General features: G+C 38.9%; 1 protein-coding gene across 5 annotated transcripts in view; it reads left to right on the forward strand.

Moving 5' to 3' along the window:
* Positions 1 to 9,867, forward strand: part of NEBL (nebulette) — a 381,507-nt gene extending 371,640 nt beyond the window's left edge. For all 5 annotated transcript variants that reach the window (XM_055146583.1, XM_055146579.1, XM_055146581.1 and 2 more), the window contains one exon: positions 728 to 9,867. In XM_055146583.1, the coding sequence (XP_055002558.1) occupies positions 728 to 904 (177 nt within the window). In that variant the 3' untranslated portion in view covers positions 905 to 9,867. The remainder of the gene's footprint in view (positions 1 to 727) is intronic.
* Positions 9,868 to 25,026: the final 15,159 nt, after the last annotated feature.

Below are 25,026 nucleotides of genomic sequence, written 5' to 3' on the forward strand. Positions count from 1 at the left end.
GCAACTCCTAACTGTTCTCAGGATTGACCCTTGTGGTGTTTAGCGGATGGTATATATGCTGGGGATCAAACCAGTTTGGCCTCATGCAAAGCAAACACCTCTTGCTCTCCCTCTCCATCTGGATTGTTTTGTTTTGTTTTGTTTTATGGTTTTGAGAAAACAAAGGTTCTTAGAATCCATTTAAGAAAAATCAACTGCTTCCACCAGAGGGGAAGTGATAGTTGTTTGTCTTTGTGGCAGGTCAAGGTCTCTTAAGAATGTGGGAAGGGTGTGGTGCTGGAATCCATGAAACCCTACCATTATCAATATTGCAAATCATAGTGCCTATAACTTAAAGAGTTTTTTTTTAAATATGGAATATGGGAGAATTCAAGGACAAATGTAGAATAGGGGGGAAATCAGTAGGTCTCTGTGTTGATTTGAAGCAGGAGGAACTGACTTTACTGCTTCTAAGTTTCCTTTCTGATAGGTAGGCTAGCCATCATGGTTATCGCTTCCTCAACCCCAAACCTGGTTCTCAAATAAGACCCTTTTTGCTAAAATAGTGAATTTGAAAGAACACAGTGAGGACTCAAGATTATGTTTTATAGATCTTCAGCACTAAAGGTCTGTGGAAACATTGCACAGAGTTCCTTTTTGTGCAAGATGGGTCTGCTGTGTTGACATTTGTGGCTGTAACGAATGTTCAAGCTTTCCATATGTGAAGAATGTCTTTTTCGTTCTGCAGCGGACCTACCGAGCCATGTACGATTACAGTGCCCAGGACGAAGATGAAGTGTCCTTCAGAGACGGCGACTACATTGTCAATGTGCAGCCCATCGACGACGGGTGGATGTACGGCACCGTGCAAAGGACGGGGAAGACGGGCATGCTGCCAGCCAATTACATTGAGTTTGTTAACTAACCCTCCTCTTTGCCCTTTGAGCTTTATCCTAATGTATACTAAACTGGATCTTTTTAAAAGGTAGAAGATACTTTTAAGGCAACTGAACTGTTGTTTTACAATAATCTGTTCCTTTCTTTGACAATTAGACACACAGGTACCGGGAAGAAGGGATGACTTTTGGGCTGAAAACAGCAGCATTTTCAGTAACTCCTATAAAATTTATGTCTTGGTCTGGAGACTTGGTGCTGCTAATTGTATTAATGGTTTCCTTGAGTTGGCTACCAAACCCTTTTGGGAATGTGTGGTTATAGAGTTTGAGATAGGTTGTTGACTGCCCCTAAATATAACAAGTATACAAAACTTCTTAGATGTCACTTTGGAATCACCAGAAGCCAATTCTCTTGAATTAGTAAAACAGCCAACAATTTGAAACTTTATATTTTGAGTCTTTAAGTGATTTCTAATTCAAGTGAAAATTGCTTAATGTAACATACATAAGCAATGGCAGAATGACAGTTGGTGAAATTTATATCAACTGGTAGTCTCGGGGACTTAGAAACAAACAAGAATTCCTTTTTTCCTTGGCCAACCGTGGTCTACTTATATCTCATTTGTACTAATGCACTCCTACTCTCTGTTAATATTCTGTGGGCCCAAATTTCTGCTTAGAATTTGGCCCACAGATTGTCAGAACTGAGTAACATCACAGCTACTCTGCAAAGGGCAAATTTTAAGGTCACCTATCCAATTTCTCTAATAGGCTTCACCCTGTTGCATGTCATGTAGGTTCAAAATTCTATAACATATGTTCCTGTTATTCAAGCAAAAAGTATGGCTGATATCTAAAACACTTTTCCTCTTTTGCCAGCTCATCAGGAAAAAATATTTTGAAAAGTTGCTTGAGATTCTCCTGCTAGTTGCATTCTAGTTTTGAAGGATGTACACCTTAGAAATTAGATATATAGTCTAGTACATAAGTGGTTTAGGTACTTCTTGAACAACTTTCATTAACTTAATGCTCCTATTGATTTAAAAGTAAACAAAAATTAACAGGAGCCAATATGTTGGTGGTGTGGGTGGGGAAAGTATGGAAGAAAAAGTGTGCTTCAGAAAACTAGTGAAAACTACTCCACCGAGAGAGCGAGCAGTGATCTGGCTTTTTGTTTTGGACAATGGCATTCAAATTCTGGAATGGAAAGGTAGCCACTGAAACTAGTTAATAAAAATACTTCCTTTCCACTTTCAATTTTTTTTCTAACTTAGAATCACAGAATGTTAAGATAGGAATGTACACAGAGATATCTCAGTTCAGAGCCAATAGGCTGTTCATGAAAATAGAACTGATGGCACACTGATTTTTGACTTTGAAATGTGTGAGCCTGCTGGGCTCACTCATAGTCATGGCCTTAGCCCATGGTGGCTGGTCATGAGCTTTTACACACTGTCAAGATCACCAGAGAGATTAACACCCATCTGCAACTCTGTTTTCCTGATGTGTCATTTGTTGGAACTGCAACAGGATAGCGTTCTTCTAGGCCTCTGATGTTCTGATGAAGCTGGAAAAGTTGCAAAAATATAATTAAAAAAACTCTTGACCTGGAGAGATAGTCCATGGGTTAAGGGTGTTTGCCTTGCATGTGGCTGACTTGGTTTGAATCCACAGCACCAAATATGGTCCCTCAAATACTGCCAGGAATGATCCCTGAGCACGGCTGGGTGTGATTCCTCACCCTCCCCAAATCACACTTGGGATAGTTGGGATAGCTACCTTATGTATTCTATTCAAGGAAATGCACCAGATTTCCTATAATATAAGTTTATTAAGTTAGTCACACAAGCACCATTTGTTGGCATCTTTGAAAACTTAGGACATGTTTTTTAGAAAACTCTGCAGTTTTATCTATATCTGGCCAAAAATTTTAAAAAGGCTTTATTGAACCTGAGCTATAGATACACGACACCAACATAAAGCAGAAAAGATAAAAAGTTCAGGTAAATACTGAAGAGTTTTTGGAGGTTTTTTTTTTTATGGATTACCAAAGAATTAGTATGACCAATTTTCTGCCATTGGAAGGACCAGTCATATTTAAATCATTAACCTCACATTATTTTTGGTGACTTGTACAGAAACCTACAATGAAAAACTGAACATTCAATATTTTTGCATAAATTTCTGTGCACAAAAATTGAAGCTGACTCAATTTTATTGTACCATTAAATAAGTATTTACATATCGCCCAGACAGAGCACTTTTTGAGATTATAAAAAAAATAATTGTTGATTACATTTTCAGACTGAATGTAGGACAGGTACAATTTTTGACAAATAATACATTTAGAGGATTCTCAGAGAAAATTGACTTGAAATGATGATTATAAATCTGGAAAGTTACCATGTTTCATTGCTTTCCTAATCTACTGATTTTTAAAAGTCAATTCACTGGATGTAAAAGTCAATATACATTTGAAGGAATAATTCTCCACAAATTTTAAGCTTCACCTGATGTTTGCATAGCAAGACGTTTCTGCTTACAGTCTTAGGAACTCAGATCTCATCAGAATTTAATTAGAGGGCAGTTATTTTTGCAATTAAGAGTGAGGAGAACATACTCCCGAGGCTATAATTTGATAGTGTTGTCCTTGTTACAAAATCCCACCAGGGTATTATTAAGCTTCTCAGTAGAAAAACAGAAAACATGGAATACCAAAGTGCTACTTCTACAGCATCATTTTTAAAAAAGTATTTTCTTGGGCAACCTTGTCTCTTCCCACATTTCTCCTTCCTACCTTCAGTTTGACAAATGGGTATCTCATCTGAATAACGTTGACAGTGAAGGAAGAATTTAAGAGCAAGCCTTTTCAATGAAGTCAAAGAAGTCTGTGCAAAAACAGTGAAGAGAACATTCAGCCAATTTTTCTCCCCATTGGATGTGTTCTCAAGTCTAACAGAAGCACAAGGAGCAATTTGATATGCTTTTAAAAGGGTACAGCCAACAGGAGTTAGGTGACTCAGCGCTCTTGAGAAAAGTTTTGCCACAAAATATATTGCTTTTGTTCTAGGCTTTTGTAGTCAACGTTTTTACTAATTCCTGTTCACCAGGAAAGCTTTCTATTTCTAACCTGCAGCAAAGTGAATTTTCCTGTCTCCTCATTAGCGTTCACACACTCGCATAGTGCAGTTTGAAATACTCATTTCTCACCTTCAGATCTCTCTATAGGTCCCCGCATCTTCCCTGGCCTCTGCCACTATAGGAGACCACATGCAATGTGCAAGCACAATTTCCAGGAACATTGTAGGAACACGGATGAGTTTAGCCCACCCCCTCATCTGCCATGAGGTACAATGCTTGAGGGTCATGAAGATGCAGCTTTGCCCGTGACTAGTCTTTCCTTGTCTCTCATTTCTGAGCTTGAAAACATTCTGGGCCTCGGAAAACAGGCTGCTGTAAAACAGGCCACGGAAATGCAAAGGGCCTCTTTTTTTCAGGTTCCTCTATCTCCCATGGAATGTTTTTAATGAAAAGCAAAATAACATATTGTGTGACTCTTTACAAACATATCGCTATATAAAGTGGATATAGTTTATACCAAATTGACAGTTTAGGTATTTACAAAAACAGGTGCCTTTTTGATTATCCTTATTAATCCACTATGGTCTTGGGAAGAAAACCAAGCAAGCAAGTTTTTGCCTATTCCAGAATAATATTTTATTATACATGATTGGTATTTTTGTGGTGGGGAAGCGAGATGCTCCTGACACATATGAAATGTGGTAGCTGATTGTATTTTATCTCTAAAGATTTCAGCCTTTAGAAAATACTGACTTCTGTTTTTCTTTTTTCTTTTCCCTGAAGGGTTCTTTGTGGATTTATAGATAGTTGAGATACATAAACTTTAACTTTAGGTTTGGGATTTAAAATACTTATTGTAAGATAGAAGAGTTATATTATGAGGCTAAATACATTTTAAAAGGTGAGATTCACTTCATAAATTCCTTATACTTTAGCATTTGCCTCTGATAGTCTAAAAGTGTCTAGAGTGTGATTATTTGGGATAATGTGACAGGGGGTAAAAAAGCTTTAGTTAAGTTAGACGCTCCGTAAGTTAAGTTAAGAATGCTAAGATGAAAGTCTCTTTCTGAAGTATTCCATGCCTAGAAGAGTCCTTTCCAGGCAATGAATTGTCAACTCTTGATGATCAAGACATTGGATGTTGCTTTTGTGGCAGCCCTTTTTTTTGTGGCAATGTAAGCATCAAGGTAGCAGCCCTACCTTGATGCTTACATCCCTACCTTGATGCGTACATTGCAGGAATTCAAAGGCCTGGAAAGATCTCCTGGGCAAAAATCCTTCCCCATAGTCCCTGTTACTTCAGTATATTCATGGAAACTCCATATGCTTTTTGTGTTTGATATCTTGTATCCAGTTTGCATAGTATATACTTTGTAATCAAGTTTCTGTTAAGAATGATTTGTTTTAAAAGAAAAGAGAAAACTGCATCCAAGTTCCATTCTTCAGTTTCTGTACAATGAACGTGGGGGCATTTAGTAGCAGCCCCGAGTAGGTTGCAGGCATCATGTGAAATTGTTGTTCTAGGACCTCTGATAAAAATACTTTAAAATATAGTATTTGCTTTTAAATATGTCAAATTATAATTAATGATTAATTTACATGATTGTACTAACTTTGAGAGGTTACAGTTAAATGAGACAATGTTTCTAAAACCCAGGGACATACTGAATGATAAAATGTTACTAATACAATTTGGCTTTTGTTATGCAAATTGTTAACACCAGCTATTAAATCTATTTTAGTAGAAATGCTTTAATTTATGTTCTTTTCCTCTACACTGTGAATCTTTAAGCCTTGGTGGACGAGAGAAACGTTGTACTACCTATGCAAACTAATTTCCATTTTAGTGGCTGTCACAGTAAATGTGTAATAAGACTTTATTTCCCCCTGCATAATGTGCAGTGGCATTGGAATCACACTTTAAAGCTTAGCATCATTATGTATAGTAGAGTCGCTCACAACCTTTCAAGGCTACCAAAATCCCTAGTATTGGTATTTGTTGACGAGCAAATTGCTAATTTACTATTAAAACTACTTGAATGGTATCAGAACTAGAATGACAGTTGAATGTGTCGGCCATGGCTTCAATGTGGTCACTGCAAGTGTTTGCCTATGATAGACCTGTGTTCTCAGATGCACTCTCTTCAGGGTATTATTATTCTGTGTCATTTTTCTGTATTTGTAAAACATGATCATGCTTTACTTTCTTATCTCTACACATTTGGTTTGCTGAAATAAATGCAGGATAAAACAAAGTGGTTCTACTTCTTGGTTCTCACCATGGTTTCTTAGAAAGTGATGAACTGTTTTACTGGGGGAAGTAAGTTGATCATAGTAACTCACATCAAATGGCATCAGAGGGGTGTCTGGGCTTCAGTGCACCGACATTGGTGACTCATTTCAAATGTGTTTTCCTGGAATAAGTTTAGCTTTAACTGATAACATTATTAAGCTTTTTTCAAACTCTATTTGATTTTATATCATAGTACTGCAATAATACATCACTGTAGTTCATTTTTTCCAAGATTATATTTTTCATATGTCCTCAATTGTACAACTTTAATTTTCTTGTGTTTGCAAGATGAAAGAAATAGCTTGGAGCAAAGAAAAACACACACACACAAATTGAGTCCATGAAACAAGAAGATACTCTGATTTCTCAGTGAAGAAGGATTCATTTATCATAGAACATAATTGCTTCTCCCCCTTAATTTCCCCATAATTGAAAAGTGAGTCCTTATTTTTACCATCATGTAAATTTATCAAGATTTGGATCTTAGCCTCACTGTATTCTTTTATAAAAGTCCCTCTTTGATGGTACTTAATCACTCCTAATTGTAAATTGATATGTATGCATAGCACATATATTCAACACACATACAGCATAAGCCCTTGTTCCAAATCTTGATGTTTTTGTTACAAAATAATGAATTAAATATTTCCATGATATTAATAATCAAACATTTTAGTATATATCAAATGACAATATTACTTGAAACTTTTGCTTTTTTTCTTCCTAAGAGTTTGTTCCTTTGTCATTACAAATCTATTCTTTGGAACTTAAACCATAGAGAAATCAAATAACATAGAAAGTTTTTTTTCTGAACTAAAATATTAAGCTTTGAAGATACAACGCTTACTATTTTAATAATTCTAACTTAAAATTTTGCTGTTGCTTTATTAAGTAATTGAGCCATTTGTAACCACCAGAAACCTACCAAAATAACTCTCAAAATTCAGACATAGTACAGTAAAAAGCAGATAAAAGGAAAGTTTTGTTTCTTCCCTTTGTGTAATCTGCTTCCCCTACACAGAGGGATTGAATAAGAGTTTTGTGATGGCAGAAAACTGGATGTGGTCCAACTTCAAACTTCAACTGCTTTCTGCAGTTCTAAGCAAAATTCTCTGGCCTTTGTCTATTATGTTTGTATTATGGAACAGAAGGGTTCTGGTAAAAAATAGAATGAGAAAATGAATTTTAAGGGTGAAAAGTCAATTTGAAAACAAAGGGCTCAGTTACTGATTTTGTATTTATACCATGACATTTTGATTATTGCCACCTTTTTTCTTCGTTGTCTTTCTTTTTTAAAGTAGCAGACATATAAAGAATGTAGACAGAAATAGAGAAATGCATCTAAATCTGAACTCCTGTTATTCCACTTAAAAAATTCATGAACTTTCTCCACTCAAATTTAATGATGCTATTGCACCTTAAATGGGTTAGGTTAGTTTCTGATTCTTGATCTTACTAATGTGCGTTAGGGGCATGTGACCCAAGTTATCTTTTGTGATCAAGGTTCACCATGTAACCTCATGATACTGGGCATAAATGGCTTGATCACAGTGACCCACCATATATAAGGTGCCCTAGGAGCTTCCCCTGTTGGAGACTACGCAGGAAACTTTAATCAACATAGACGATATCCAAGTCTTACTTAAAAGTCTCAGTGTATAGATCATTGGCAATGTCAGGAGCCACAGAGAGATGGGAAGAAAAGTCTTCTTGTCATTTCCCGTCACAGAGGAAGTCCCAACTCCAGTCTCAGAAGCAAAGCCACACTGAGAGCCAGGTGTGCAGGCTTTCATCTTGCCTGGCGAGACAGGCGAAAAGAGAAGACCTCTTATAAAAGATAAGATAGAAGATCTCTTATCTTTTATTGTGATATGGGGAGGCTACTCCGAGCTGTGCTCAGGAATCACTGCTGGTGATGTTTGGGGATCAATACTCTATAGACGAGATTGAGCTGGGGTAGGCCGCAAGCAAAGCAAGCACTTTATCTCATGTACTATCTTCCTAGGATGGAAGGAAGTACATGATATTCCCCCAACAAATGCCACTCACATTCCTATAGTTGAAATGTTACCATGAAGTCTTACATTTTGTTTTCTTTTATGCCACACTACTTCATTCTATTGAGAGTTACTTTAGTTAGGAGTTGTTTCCCTGAGCCCTCTAAGGGGAACCCATAGCTCATTGCTTATGATTTAACTTCAAACAGTGATACAAAGAACTGCAGGTTTAGAGGGCTATTCACATAATTTTTTAAAATCTTTGTCAAAAAAATGGAAGCTGTCTTGGAACGACGTAGACACTGGTAATCTAGACAGAAAAGCCAAATTGTTTTTTCAGAGCTTTTAGAAATACCTATTTATTTGGGTTTACTCAGTGATGTTTCTTGATGAAGGTGTATATAGTGGTAAATGTAATGCATTTATTCAACATGCACAATTTAGTGTTTATGTCATTCAAGGAACAGCACACAGGTCCTTTGCTCAGAAAGCTTAAATACTTGAAAGGGGAAGTCAGCTGGCCCCTAATCTAAGGCTCTGCACGTATACACATGCATTTAGTTACACATAAATACTTGCACAATTAATGTCTTCACTGCAGCTTATGATATTTTATGAAAGCTAAACCTGGTGCTCCTAGAGTTCTTGTCACTCGGCAAAAGTGAGCTGTGGACTTTGGGGGAGAATTGAAAAAAAATTGTTAGAGATACTGCTGTTTGAACAGAATTCTGAAAAGCATCCTGGGGGCCATGTTAATCCAGCGAGGTGTTGGACATGTGGAAATTCAGTCTCTGTCTTAGACAGATACTGTCCTCTCTCAAGCTTTAATTTAGCAATAACTGGTTTTCATATTTTCAATGTAATTAAGTTTGTTGTAGACCAATGTCTGCACAGCACTTTTATTGTTCTCATTATTGTTTACTTCACTTAGGAAAATAACTTATCAAGTTGTAAGAGTTAACCATATAAACAAAATTTACTGATGGGAAACACTTCACTTCTTTTATGGGGGGAAGGATAATTGATTCATGTGTAGACTTTCGTGTGTTTGTACTTTCTCTCTGAATATTTTTTGAAAAATGTGTGCTTACAGAGTTTGTTGCTATGGTGCCTGCCACTGAATTGATTGATTGAAAATGCTCTTCTGTCCTATTTTAGATTTCAAAGATTTCAAATTTGTCTTTTTCATTTAGTATGTGATAGGTGCTGGATTTGCTGCATTAACACTGGGAAACACAGGGAAAATAACTCAATGGTAATTATTTGTAATTAGACCCTGTTCTGAGACAAATCATGGCTTTTGCTTATAGAATCTTGGAATTAATCTGCACACCTTCCTCCTATAAAAATCTGATCCTATGTTTGCACACTTTATTGTGTGGATCCTGCCCATTTAAGTAAATGATTGATTTTATGGTGGATATATTTGCTTCTCTTCATCAATGCCTGACAAAATGCTTGTTGATGGGGAAGTCCTGGATACTTGGAAACATTTCCTGGCTGCATAGATTTCTTTCTTTTATAAAGAGATGTGTTGGTTTTCAAGAATGTCACAAAAAGTAGTTTCATAACATGTATTTATGCTATGTTGCTTCTTTTAAAGGTGTTCTTTATGAGCTAAGCATAGTGTCATATTTGTGTGTTATTTCTTTAGTCTGCAACTAATTTCCACACGGGTTTATTTTGTTTTAAATTGGGTTGGGAGAGGAGGCACCCCAAAATTGTATGGGACAAACTTTTTTATGTGACCCACCTGTTCAGCTTTCTCCTAGACGTTGTCCATGCATCAGCTCTGCTGTCCCAGGCTATGTTGTCTCTCTTTGCCTGCTACTGTCCTTCAACTGGAAAAAAAAAAAACAAGGAACAAGCAAAGGAAGAAGTTTTTTTTTTGTTTTCTATGATTTCTGTCTTAAAAATGCACACAAGTGGGGAGGAAGGCAAACAAAAACGTTCATGGTCTGAGGACAGTGATTATAATGCCTGTTTCATTGAAAAGAATGGTATTTGAAGGATATGATTTGAATGGGGACTTCTGGTCTTGACAGAAGTTACTTTATCATAAGAAGTGAGAATCTAACAGGGTAGTTTCAATTTGGCAGATTCTGTTTACACACAGGTCAAATACCTAACTGATGACTGATGGGCAACAGGGTTGCCAAAAGAGAGAGCTTATGTCTGGGATGATTGTCAGGAGGGTAGTGTGAGGAAAGGAAGAGAAGGCACTAGTTTTGATAGGGCACCTACAATCTCACTGATGAAAAACAACCTCGAAATGTTAGAGTCAAGTAGAATTGGGCTTCCAGAACATTTTCAGGACTGTCTCAATGTTAACCTTGTTCCTCTTTCACATGTTTACAGTTTCATGATGACCGTAATAAGTGCGCTACTCTCCATTTTAAAATTTCTCCTTAAAAATTTTAGAAAGCATGTGCAAAAATGTAGAAAATTGACTGCATGTGAATGAAAGTTTCTATACATTTGTTTGTTTGGCAGCACAAGCGGCAGTACTCAGGCTTACTCCCGGCTCTGTGCTCAGGGATCTCTCCTCAAAGCCTCGTATGTGGTGCCTTGCCCACTGTACTAACTCTTCCACCCATGATACATCCTTTGAATGGAGTACTCTCTACTACCAGACTTTATGTTGATTTTTTAAAAGAGTTTGGACAATGACATTAGTCAGAGAGGAGTTAATAGGTTCTGTGTTCTGTTGAATTGGGCAGGCTTGCATTTCTGAAAATGGACATTTTTCTGCAAGCCACTGATCTTCCCGCACAGTACCTTCATACTCAAAGATTCTTAGAAGAGCAGAGATTTTTGGTGAGAACCCTGTTTTCCTCACTTTTACCCTCTTGCAGGAAGACTTGATTCAATGGTTTCATTTTATAGATGAGAAGACTGGAGCCTGGGGACACTGGTGACCTGGTCACAGTCAACAAGCACACTCTCTTGTGTCACAGCCTTTCCCAGTACCTTGGGACATCCCAACTGTCCCGGCGTCCATTCCCCATCAGGATGGGGAAGAGAATGAGCACTTCCATGAGGCCTTGTGCCTTTCATGTTCCACACAGGGCTCTGCTGCACAGCTGCGAGCACTGAGGAGAGTGATCCCAGGAGGGAGTCTGACTTTGATCGCCAAGCCTAACCCCAGCAAGGACACTTTGGAGGAGCCCAAGACTCAGTGGTGTCCAGACGCTCATAGCGCAGAGCTGGAAGTCTGTATCTCATTTCCTTTGTGACTCAGCAACTACAGATTAAGATAAAAGGAGGGCAGGGTCTTTGGATCCCCGTGAGGAAGTCAGCATCCTTCTCTGGTGCCGCAGCCTGCCTTTCTTCAGAACAGGGCATTCAGCGGCCATCTGGGCCAGACACAACGTCTAATCATTTGGGTGGTGTGAATGCCGGGGGCTTCTAACTGGTTTGTTTCAAAATGTCATTTCGACAAACACTTTGTAAACACCTCCTGCAGTTTTCCCACAGGACTCTGAGTGGGACCTGAGAGACAGGCCCTTGGCAGAGCGTGGCTCCTCAGCCCACAGTTGACAGTCTGTGTGGTCCTGTTTCTCCCTCTTCTTCTTCCCTTCTTGGCCCATCCTTTCCATTTCCCAGTTAGTTCTCTACTTAGATTTCATTTCACTGCAAATCATTTTACTGCAAATCCATTTCACTGCAAAACACTTAGAAGAGGAGAAGAAAATATGTCTTTGAGACCCACTATCAGAAATGATGAGTATTGATATTTGTTCCTGCAGAACATGTATTTGTACGTGTACTAATAAATCTTTTGAACATAGTGGTTGTATAGGTGAAACTATTCCAGAGGATAGATATTACAACAGGTACAGTGCTTGCCTTTCACAGGGTAGACCCTGATTTGAGCTTCAGCACTGTTTATGGTCCCCTGAGTAATGCCGAGAGTGATCCCTGAGCACAGAACCAGAAGTAAGCTCTGAGCACTGCTGGATGTGGCCCCAAAAGTCTTGTAAGATTTCATCCTATGGATAAATTATCAAGAATTTCTTTTGTTTTTAGATATTTATATGTTTTCCCTTTTGAAATGAGACTGAATATTTCCATATTATTAGCATTATTAAAATTTTAAATATTTTATATATTCTAAAATATAATGGTATTTTATATTATTAACATTATTAAACCTTAAGTTTAGTTTCTTAAATGAAATTGCAAGGACAAAGGCCTTAAAACTCTTAATGTAACATTTTAAGACTTTTGATAAGTATTATTATTAGTCAATCAGCAAGCTTTATTAATTTTCTACTATTACATGTTATTTTTTTATTTAATATTTTTATTTCTCTGATTGCTATTAAGATTGAATATTTTCTTCACGTGCTTCCTGAATATTTGCAACTTATTTTACTTCTAACTTTCTGGTTTTACATTTTGCTACCTGGCATGTCTGAATTTGGGTATGGGTTTTTAAAAATCCAACAAGCTTTTTAATATATTTAAACTGCCCTTAGGGAAAAAGTTGTTCTAATTATAGCTGTCTCTGAGATTGAAGGTCATTGTTTTCAGTTCCATGTGAATACTTTTTTAGGTACAGAAAATGCTTTTGGTCTGGTGCCTGTTAATGACATCATTTTCCCACATACAACTGCTATGTGTTAACACCTAATAGTTACAGAAGGAAGGAGGGGGAGGGCAAGAGGGAGGGAGAGAGGAGAAGAGAGAGATCAAAAAAGGGAGGGGGGAGAGAAAGGGAGAGAAAAGGAGAGACAGAATGGGAGACAAAGTGACAGAGATTGATTATATCTTTCAGGTTATGGAACCGATCATAGCTGCTAAAACTTGCTGAGTCAGAGGAAGTGTAAATAGAAGAAAGCAGAGAGAGAGAGCCAGGTATAAATGAATGACTGGAAAGAGTACAGAATTACACTCATTTGCTCAAAATGCCATAACAGAGTATTGCAGATATGAGGGAGGGGGAAGAGCTTAAACTAGATGAATTTCTCAGAATTCTGGAATCTGGTAGTTCTAGAGCAATATTGGCTCTTTCTAAGGCTTCTCTGCTTGACTTACAGTTTATCATCTTGTACCTTCAGAGGCTCTTTCCTCTTTCTATGACCAGGTTTCCTAGGAGGATGCCATTCATTTTTATTTAGGGCCAAATGCCGTGACTTTAATGATATCTTTAAGACTTTATCTTCAAATAGAGTTGCAGTCCAAAGTACTAGGGGTTAGAGCTTCAGCATAGAAAGTTCAGGGTACTGGGGGGGAGATAAAATTTCAGCCCTTAGCTGAACTAATAAGTCCTTGTGGGCAGCAAGACACAGATACAATTTGGAAGAGCCTGAATTTAGAGAACGTTAGTAAAGACAGAATTGTCTTAGTGCTGAAGATATTTGAGAGACAAAGAAGCAAGGAGTCCCATAGGTCTGGGTGATGAACCCACAAACACAGAGCAAGTTAGTCATAGAACAAGGACTTACTATTTCAACTGATTTTCCTGTGACCCTATACTTGAGAGCCTTGGTAGCCCCTGACATTTGATTCAAGCACCTCACTCTTCCATGCCCCCAAATTATTGTTACTATGTCACACCCATGGACTGGAGTGATGGTACAGCAGGTAGGGTGTTTGCCTTGCACACGGCTGACCTGGGTTAGATTCCTCCGTCTCTCTCGGAGAGCCTGGCAAGCTACCAAGAGTATCCTGCTCGCATGACAGAGCCTGGCAAGCTACCTGTGGCATATTTGATATGCCAAAAACAGTAACAAGTCTCACAATGGAGACGTTACTGGTGCCCGCTTGAGCAAATCGATGAACAACAGGACGACAGTGCTACAGTGCTACAATGCTACATGCCACACTCATGGAAGGATGCTTACTCAGACATCTCACTTGCAGACATCTGCCCTATCAGATGGGAATCAACAGAGCTGGACCAACTTTACTTACTTTCTACCTGTTCTGGAAGGAGTCTTCCACCTGTGGTTCCAGGGAATTTGGGTTTACATGTGAGTACCGTGTCAAGTGTGGTCTCTTTCCTGCCCTATGTACTTCATGCTATCTCCTAGGACATCCTCACATTTCCCACTTCCATGTGTATTCAGTTTTAGTCACGAGGTGATGTTGTACTCCAACTCATATCTTACTCATTACGTATACTCTTCCCCTCTTTGAAATCAGTTCTAGAAGCTCTACCTCCCAGGATGCCAGAATCTACTGGTGGTTGATTTTCTCACATTGCTGTTGTGTCTTCTCTCTGTCTGGCTGTTGTGTCTAGCCAGGGCTGATTACTGTTGGTCTCTGTAGCCAGTGTTGATCAGTGCAAGAAAACACAGGACAATACTTCCCAGAACAATGTGGCTTTCTTTCCTTTTTAACACCCACCCTTCCCAGATGCAGAGAAATACCACACTGAGCAAGAGAATGGATTACTTAACAGGAGTCACAACAACCTGAGAAACAGAACATCCACTGGGTCTAAGCTTCTTCATTGTCTAAGCTTCCCCTCACTTTAATCAGATGTTTCCTGGATTCTGAAGGGAAAGTTGGCTGTGAATGCATGAAGATGAATTATTACCATGGAGGGAGGGAGGGGAAAAGAATAATCAATTCTGGCTTTCAGAATTATAGGCTGAAGATGGAGACCACTGTTACCTTTGAGCTTCTGGGAAAGTACTGACTTAACTCCTGTGTCTGTGGTTTTCATCTGTTCAGTGGAAATAAAGCTGCTCTTAAATAAAGAGTCTGTAAATTCCGTTTGTGATGAATTCAGCGTAGTATTTAGCTCATAATAGGTGCTTAATAAATAGCAACAGAAACCACACGTGTGCTGCTGAGAGGGGGTACTTGATTGTTATCAAACAGCAGAAACCACAAATGTGCTGCTGAGAGGGGGTCCTTATAGATTCTTATCAAACAGAACTTGTTTCCATTTCATTTTCTAGGAGTCACTGAGGAGCCAGTAGTAAAGAATTAGTACAAATCTATACACTCAATATGAACAGATTAAATATCAATTAAGCATATATTGAGTATAATGAGATGATACAAAGGCATGTTAAGAACTTAGGTTAAGAGAACCTGTGCAGGGTAAATTAGGTTAGCATTTTAAATACGGAGATGTTTACACAAATAAGTTACGTTTAAGTTAATTATGATATCTGGTATATTTTTATATACTGTGCTTTTTAAATTGCCATTTAAGTATTAATTTCAAAGTGGAAGAGAAATAATACACAGTGACCTTTAACATTGCATAGCTAATTGAATCACTGGTAGTTAAATGCTATTAAATTTAATTATATGAAAGTGACACAAGAGGGCAGCTGTGGACTGTTTCTGAATACCTTTTGCCATAATATTGAATATGTGAGCAAACAGTATAATAGAAAGTGGTCTTTCATAAATTTCGTATTAAGTAAATGCAATAAAATTATTTATAAGCGAGTTTATTCCTTATATCACAGTTTCTTAATGACAAATAGGAGTGTACAAGTAGTGAAACAATTGCTGTCTTACTCATTAGCCATAGTTTAATTTACACTGAATTTTCTGGTAATGTCTTAAAGATTATTGGACAGGAGAATGGTGAGGAGTGGGTGGGATGATGGATGGGCGCACTCATAAATCAAAGGATATGCTGGCTTCTACTGGGAGCGCATATGCGAGAATAAGATATGTGCTTGTGCATCAGAGTGTGGCATTCCTGTAAAGTTGGTAAAAAATATTTCAGCTTTTGAGTTTTCATATATAATCTCAAAGTTGTTTTACTTCTTCTGCCTTTGGTACAGTATGAACTAACAGCATGTAAATATTCTGTGGTCTCCTCCCAGAACTGTGACCTTTATTTGTGGGTCCTGTTCGGAGGGTCAACCAGGTCTTTTGATCAGGCTAAAGTACTCTGAACCAAAAGATCCCCTTGGTACCTACATTTTCTAGGTCTAAATGGCTTGCAGTTATGAGGATGGTGGGAGAAAGGGTGTGGCCTCATCACTGGCCAGGAATGACTCTGTAATGGAGTCCCCATGTAGATAACACTGACGATCACATCTGCTTTGTGAAAAAGAGCAACTACAAGACTTAAAGAAGTCAAGGTAGAAAGGTCACTGTGACCTAGATTATTCCCACAAACGTTTGTTAGTTATCCACAAGAGGCCAGCTCCAGCTTGTGTGTGGGTGCAAGTAAGCCATAAAGCTTTCTATTTCTGTTTCTGACCCATGACAGGGAGGAGCTCGGTGGGTGGGAAATGGCTTAAGCATGGCCAAGGGCCATGACTCACTGCATGACCCCAGAGAGCAGACACTTGGGTCAGGGCACAGTTGTGTGTGCCGGAGGGCAGGTTAGTTTGGCAAGTTCATGAGACTGGTGGAGCCTGGGAGAAGAAGCCTGACGTGGTGTGCAGGAGACTTCACAGTGTGAAGGGGCCATGGAGCCGATACCAGCAGCAAGGACAGGGCAGGCCACAAGGTGGTATGACCTTCCATGAATCCAGAACTAGCCCTGGAGTCCTTGGGAGGGGTGTGTCTTCATCTCAGCTCCAGTTCATGCCTCAATAACCAGAGAGAAGACCACAAGTTCAAACTAAGCATTTAAAACAGGTTTGCAACAAGGACCCGGTGCTTGCAGTATCTGATGAAAGGACAAAGCTCTTGAAACTGAGGAATCAGGACCTGCCTCCAGGTGAGAGCATACACCAGGTTACCTCTGGGTCTGGAGGTCATTGTCAGTCTTACATCAGGAAGCACTTTCCTTTCTGTACTGGTTAAAAATGTCTTCCCGGGAAAGACAAGAACATCTTTCATGGCTGCTGGCTCTCTTGAGAATCTCTGGATTCTAACAGAGCAGAGCAATCTATATGATAAAGGACAGGCCGCCCAGATGACTGGAAAGAGGGTGCAAGTCTTAAATCATGTCATGAGTTCATGTCGTCAGGTACAGCCAAGTTTCCTCCCAGAGTGTTGCAGGAATCAAAAGATGTCATCGAGGGACGTTCCATGGGTAATCTAAAAAAAAAAAAAAACTTCACCAGAAACTTGATGACAAGTAAATGTCCCAAGTTCAGAAAAGGGTGGACTCCAGGAACTGCAGACGAGTAGGTCTGGTCAAAGTTTGATCAAATCGGAGAATGACTTTTAAGCAGATGTCCTATGAGCGTTTTGAAAGGAATGTGTTGACTGCTGGAAGACAAGGAGCCACGAGGGACAAATCAGATCGTGCCAAACTAACCTCATCTCCTTTTTTGAAAAACATTTCACTGAGCTGGGGGGTCAAGGGGAATGACACTGATCTTGTGTTTCTGTTTTAGGAAAACACTTGGCAAAATCTGTCAAGTTATCACTACAGAGCATATAATGACAACAATAACAAAACCCAACACAATGCAGATTACAAATATATTCATGGATAGTTGGGCCTGTTTGAAAGTCGTGTGCAGAAGAACCAAAAAATTTACAGCACTCTATTGGTGTGTGTTCTTATTGTCTCTGACCGATTCTTACAGGGTACCTGGGAACACACAGGCAAGAAGAGAGCTGACATCAGGATTGATCACCACATTAGTAGAATCACAGGGGCAGTATTTCTTCTAAGTTCAATGTTGGTGGCAAAGCTGTGATGGTTGCCTAACAGTAGGCAGAGAGAACAGTCCTTTCCTCCTCCAACTTCAGCCTCTCATTTAGAGATGTAGATTCGACACCAAGTACGAAACTGGATATGTGCTTGCCCTGATTGGGAACAGAGACACCAGTCAAAAAAGCTATATAGACTACAAAAAGTTCTAAAAAGGTGTTGAGTGGCCACTGTGCTCAGTCTCTAGCCCTCATTCAGCCCAAAACTCCCTTCCCCCGCATGGCCTTCAACTACATTATAGTTGGTGATCCCTTCTCTGAGTTGCCCTTTCCCCAGAATGTGAGGTCAGTCTCCAAGCCATGGAGTCAACCTCCTGGTACTTATTTCTACGATTCTTGGGTGTTAGTCTCCCACTCTGTTATTCTATATGCCATAGATGAGTGCAATCTTTCTATGTCTGTCTCTCTCTTTCTGACTCATTTCACTTAGCATGAAACTTTTCATGCCGATCCACTTGAATACAAAATTCATGAGTACCCTCACGGTGATTCACTAATTAAAAATAAATAAATTTTAAAAAAAGTTCTAAAAAGAAATAAATTAACTGATTAAAAGGAAAATATTTTTGTTCTAAGTGATGCAAAATAATATAAATGGAGCTTCATATTTGGAATGGAAAGATTAAACTGTAAATATGCTTACTTCTTCTCCCAAAGACAAGTGTGATACATTTTAAAGAAAATCAGGAGCACAGGATTAAGGCACTTGTCTTGCATGCAGCTAACCCAGGTTAGTTCCCTGGTTTTGCATGTGGTCCCTTGAGCACCACCATGAATGCGCCCTGAGCACAGGGCCTGGAGTAAGCCTGAGCATTACTGAGTGTGGCTGCAGTTCCACCTGCCCACCACCCCCAGCCCCCCAAAGAAACCCATAAAAACAAGATTTATTTTGGACTTGATGAGAAATTTTGAATATCTAGAAAAATACACGAAATAATGGTTAAGAAAACTGTTCCTGATGTATTTTGCAAGAGGATATGAGCTAAAAGGATCATCATAAACCAGTGAAGGAGGGATGGGTTAATTAACAAAAGTATATTACAAAACTATTTCCTGCTTAAAAAGAAATCAAGTTACAACTTTTTCTTGCTATCCACCAAAATGCATTTTAGAATATAAATGGTAACATTTTAAACGATGAAATGAAAGAATAGGCAAATATTTTATGATGTTGAAAAGGAAAATTTGCTAAGCATGTTACAGTAGAAGAAAAGCTGTTGGTTTGAAAGGGAAATTTATTTCATTTTTTATTTTAATTGTTTATTGAATCACCATGTGGAAAGTTACAAAGCTTTCAGGCTTAAGTCTCAGTTATATAGTGTTCGAACACCCTTCACCAGTGCACATATTCCACCACCAAGAATCACAGTAAACCTCCCCCCCCACCTCTCTGTCCCCCCACCCCCACCCCGACATGTAGCTGATAGATTTTTTTTTAATTTATTTATTTTTAATTAGAGAATCACCGTGAGGGTACAGTTACAGATTTATACACTTTTGTGCTTATACTTCCCTCATACAAAGTTTGGGAACCCATCCCTTCACCAGTGCCCATTCTCCACCACCCGTAAACCCAGTGTCCCTCCCACCCTCCCCAATCCCATCTCCCCCCCCACCCCATCCTGCCACTGTGGCAAGGCATTCCCTTCTGTTTTCTCTCTCTAATTAGCTGTTGTGGTTTGCAATAAAGGTGTTGAGTGGCCGCTGTGCTCAGTCTCTAGCCCTCATTCAGCCCGCAACTCCCTTCCCCCACATGGCCTTCGACTACAATGTAGTTGGTGATCGCTTCTCTGAGTTGACCTTTCCCCGGAACGTGAGGCCAGCCTCGAAGCCATGGAGTCAACCTCCTGGTACTTATTTCTACAGTTCTTGGGTGTTAGTCTCCCACTCTGTTATTCTATATACCATAGATGAGTGCAATCTTTCTATGTCTGTCTCTCTCTTTCTGACTCATTTCACTCAGCATGAAACTTTTCATGCCCATCCACTTGACTACAAAATTCTTGACCTCCTTTTTTCTAACAGCTGCATAGTATTCCATTGTATAGATGTACCAAAGTTTCCTCAACCAGTCATCCGTTCTGGGGCATTCGGGTTTTTTCCAGATTCTGGCTATTGTAAACAGTGCTGCGATGAACATACATGTGCAGATGTTGTTTCCATTGTACTTTTTTGCCTCTCTGGGATATATTCCCAGCAGTGGTATTGCTGGGTCAAATGGGAATTCAATATCTAATTTTTTGAGAGTCGTCCAAATTGTTTTCCAGAAGGGCTGAACCAGTCGGCATTCCCACCAGCAGTGAAGAAGGGTCCCTTTCTCCCCACATCCTCTCCAACAGCGGTTGCTTTTGTTCTTTTGGATGTGTGCTAGTCTCTGTGGTGTGAGGTGGTATCTCAAAGTTGTTTTGATCTGCATCTCTCTGATGATTAGTGATGCAGAGCACTTTTTCATGTGCCTTTTGGCCATTCGTATTTCTTCCTTGGTAAAGTTTCTGTTCATTTCTTCGCCCCATTTTTTGATGGGGTTGGATGTTTTCTTCTTGTAGAGTTCAACCAGTGCTTTATATACCATTGATATCAACCCCTTATCTGATGGGTATTGTGTAAATATCCTTTCCCATTCTGTGGATAGTCTTTGGATTCTGGTCACTGTATCTCTTGCGGTGCAGAAGTAGCTGATAGATTAAAAGGAAATTTATTTTAACATTTTTAATTAAGCATCTAATTTTGAGATATCAGGAATTCATATTCATTAGTAATAAATAGTACAGAATGGTTCTACATGAATTTGTCTGTGTTTTTCACAACAGGTACATCTTGTAATACAGTAGCAAAATATCCCAGCTAAGACATTAACGTGGGTAAAAACAAATAAGCAACCATTCTCATCGAGCAAGGATTCCTTATGTTCCCCCTTAGTAAGCACATCTATTTTTCTCCTGCCTTTGCATCCATCTCCTCCATCTTTATTTTCTGGTCACTGCTCATGTGTTTTCCAGTTTTATAATTTTGTAATGCCAAGAATAAGACATAAATGAAGTCACATGGTATGTAGCCCTCAGGAATTGGTATTGTTTTTCACTCAGAATAATTATCTTGAGATGCATTGACGTTGTTGTTTATCAATAATTCATCCTCATTATTATTCAACAGTATTATTGAATATTCCACTATTGATGTAACAACTCACCCAATGAAGGACATCCGGGTGGATTCTTGATTTGAGCAATTATGACTAAGGCTGCTATAACATCTATATATGCACTTTTATAGAAACAAAATTTTCATTTCTCTGGAATAAAGGATAGAATAGTAGAATTTCAAAAATCACACACTAGTTGCAGGGCTGGATCCAAGTGTTGATGGGGAGGTAAATAGGCAGTACCATTTTACCTTCCCATCAATAACATATGACTGATCATTTCTTCGCATCCTCACCCATATTTGATGTTTATTTGATATTGCTCTATTTTCTGTTTGTTTGGGGTCCACAACCGGTGATGCTCAGGGGTTACTCCTGCCTCTATTCAGGAATTATTCCTGGTGGTACATGGGGGACCATGTGGGATGCTGGGGATCAAACCTGAGTCAGCTGCATGTGAGCAAGTGTCCTACCCGCTGAGCTATTTCTCCAGACCCAGTTACTTTTTTTTTTTAAATTAACCACTCAGGTATACAGTGATCTTATTGTAGTTTTTTAAAAATTATTTTTTAGTGAATTACCGTGAGGTACAGTTACAGACTTACAAACTTTCTCTTATTGTAGTTTAAATATGCTTTCCCCTAAACACTAAGGATGTTGAACCACTGTGATGATCTCACTTTAATGGGGCCCTCATAGTTTTCCTAAATAGCTACAACTCTAGCCTGTACTGAATTCTGCAAAAGTTCTTTCTCTCCACTGTCCCACCCCACTCACTAGATCCAATGTGAGTTATCCATTCTTTTGACTTGTATTCAGTCATTGGATACATTCTTTTGACTTGTATCCAATGTGAGTTGTGAGTTATCCATTCTTTTGACTTGTATTCAGAAAGAACCATGATTTTCCCCCTCCCGTGCTGTCTTCAATTGAGGCTTGTCTCTTCCCCTATTTTGTCCCCATTGCACAGGTCTGTTCTTACACTGTTGTTCTGGAACATTTTGTCTATCCTGTGTCTGTTTCCGCCCACAGCTGAAGGCTTTTGCTAGCTTTTAGCTAGTGTGTTAGCACATCATCCTAGTAATATGTTGGGTGAGTTGATTCTCCAGGCTACTCGCTAGTTTCATTAGTTTTGAAAATCTTTTACCCTCAGACATTCACACAGCAAAAGTCCCAGGAGCTATTCCAAGTGTTCTAGGTGGTCTCCATTAGTGTGTAATATTTTGTCAGATCAGGAGAATCCACATATAGGCACTTAAGTCTAGAGAAAGTTCCCATAAAATGGAACTGGATACTTGAGCCTTGGTTTCAGTTTTGTCTCCAAGCTTGCCGTATGACTTTAATTTTGTCTGCTGAATTTTTGGTGCCTTACTTCCCAGGCTCCCCTATAACCAGTCCTCACAGTAAATCTCACAGTAAGTTAGCAAGGGTGCACTCAGCTTATGAGAAAACTGTAGGATGAAACTGACATAGTAGGTGTGCTATATAAACTAACGGTTCGTGATCCCTCCCTTCCCTTCTCTGAATTCATAAAACAAATCTCTGACGCAGAATGGTGATAAACGAATGTTCTTTGTTGAAGCTCTCTAGTCTATGGTTTTGTGTTATATCAGCCCACAATGATCAAGACAGTTGTTAAGTGTGTCTGCTGGAAGGGAGAGAAGCCCCTATAGTTATTGTTCTTTAACCACACTGCCCAATTCCCTTTATCAGTAATGAAGCACTTATTTGATTTCAATATGCTTGAGTTTCTGCCTTATAGCTCAGTAAGAAGGAAAGAATGGAATGGAATAGACAGACACCATAAGCAAAGCATGGAATGTCAAAACCTGGTTTTGTAAGGAATTTTTGGTGTGGTTTAAAGCATTTTAGTTTAGAAATACTGGAGCTCCTTGCTAATTCTAACTCTAATGCTTGGCTTCCCTGATCAACTCCAATGGCTTTTTTGGCCCTTAAAGGCTTCAACATTAAAAAACAAGTGTTAAACTAGTTGATAGTTCATCTTTTTTAGCTCTAAAAGCTTATGAATCCATGATTATAGTTTATCCAAAAGAGGTTCCAAATGAACAAGGAGTCTTTTATTCTTAGGAACTGGAAGATCCTCTCAGTTTAATATTCAAAATTCCTTTACCTATCTCCATTTTTTGTTTTTCTGGGGGCCACACCCAGCAGTGCATTTTATTTTTCTGGCCAACATTTTTGTTTTCTTTCTTTATTTTTTTATACTCAATTTATTTCTTAATTAGTGAATCACTGTGAGGGTACAGTTACAGATTTACACATTTTCATGCTTGTGTTTCCCTCATACAATGTTCGAGAACCCATCCCTCCACCGGTGCCTTCTCTATCACCAATGAACCCAGTATCCCTCCCACCCCCCAATCCCATCCCCCCCCCACCCCGCCTCTGTGGCAGGACATTCCCTTTTGTTCTCTCTGTCCTTTTGGGTGTTGTGGTTTGCTAAAGGGGCATTGAGTGGCCGTCGTATTCAATCCATAGTCTATTTTCAGTATCTCCCTTCCCAAGCAGGTTCTTCAACCACACTTTACTTGGTGTTCCCCTCTCTATCTGAGCTGCCTGTTCCCCCAGCATGTGAAGCCGGCTTCCAAGCCAGAAGCCAACCTCCTGGTACTTATTTCTACTATTCTTGGGTGTTAGTCTCCTACTCTGTTATTTTGTATTCCACAGATGAGCACAATCTTTCTATGTCTTTCTCTCTCTTTCTGACTCATTTCACTTAGCATGATACTTTCCATGTTGATCCACTTATATGCAAAGTTCATGACTTATCTTTTCTAACAGCTGCATAGTATTCCATCATATAGATGTACCAAAGTTTCTTTAACCAATCATCTGTTCTTGGGCACTCAGATTTTTCCAGATTCTGGCTATTGTAAAAACAGTGCTGTGATGAACATATACATGCAGATGTCATTTTGACTATATTTTTTTGTTTCTCCGAGATATATTCCCAGAAGTGGTATTGCTGGGTCAAATGAGAGCTCAATTTCTAATTTTTTGAGAAGAATCCACATTGTTTTCCAAAAGGGCTGAACCAGTCGGCATTCCCACCAGCAGTGTAGAAGGGTCCCTTTCTCCCCACATTCTCGCCATTTTTTAAATGTAATAAATTTAAATATCTCATTGTTATATCTAGTCTTCTTTGTTAGTAGTTGAGTGGCACATCTAAATGACAAAGCTCATTGGTTTTCTCTTGTGAAGGATAAATCCTTGAACAGAGCAAGAGTCTACACCTGCATGCAGAATGGCGGGTCCACAATGCATATCCATTGAACAGAACGGTTTCATAGACAGAACTCCATGCCCTAAGAGATGAGAGACATTTGATAAACTTTGCTTTTGGACTCTAGAGACATTTAAGAACTGGAGAGTCTTGGTTTCACCTGACCCCGCATCCATTACATATCCCACTATTCTGATCTGAATGTTTTTTCAGACATCTCTGAGTTAACAACTGTGAATCTGAACAAAACCTATTGGCCAAAAATTCTTTCAGGCTGACAAAATGTTGCAGACCCTGCCAAACATGAAATAACACTTAGTCATTTTAAATGAGTGCTATAAAGGCTTGAAGTCAGTACTTTATGTGTTTTTCACCCTTATGAAGTAAGTAATGACAGGAAAAATAGATATTCAGTTAAATCAAGAAAGTGACATTCCTCTTTAACCATCTCAAGAAGCTTCTATAAAATTGGATATACCAACAAATTATGATGTTTCTTCCATATTGATTTTGATGGCCTCTGAACTTGAAATTGAGTGTTGGATTTGAACTTCAGCTTTTCTAAGTAACTCCTGATGCTGGTCAAGTCTTTCAGATTCTGAGTTTACTTCACTGTAAAATTGGGATATTAATATTTCTCTCATGGATTCCAGAAGGACTAAGCAATTTAACATAGATGGCATACCTGGCATAGGGCCCCATGGAGATGGAGGTGCTGCTTCATTAACACAAGGCTTTATCTGAGTTGTATGTCCTCAGATTGGTTCCCTGCAATCTAGAATTTCATTCTAGGGCCT

Source organism: Sorex araneus, chromosome 9, assembly GCF_027595985.1.
Source record: "Sorex araneus isolate mSorAra2 chromosome 9, mSorAra2.pri, whole genome shotgun sequence".
Classification (NCBI taxonomy): domain Eukaryota; kingdom Metazoa; phylum Chordata; class Mammalia; order Eulipotyphla; family Soricidae; genus Sorex; species Sorex araneus.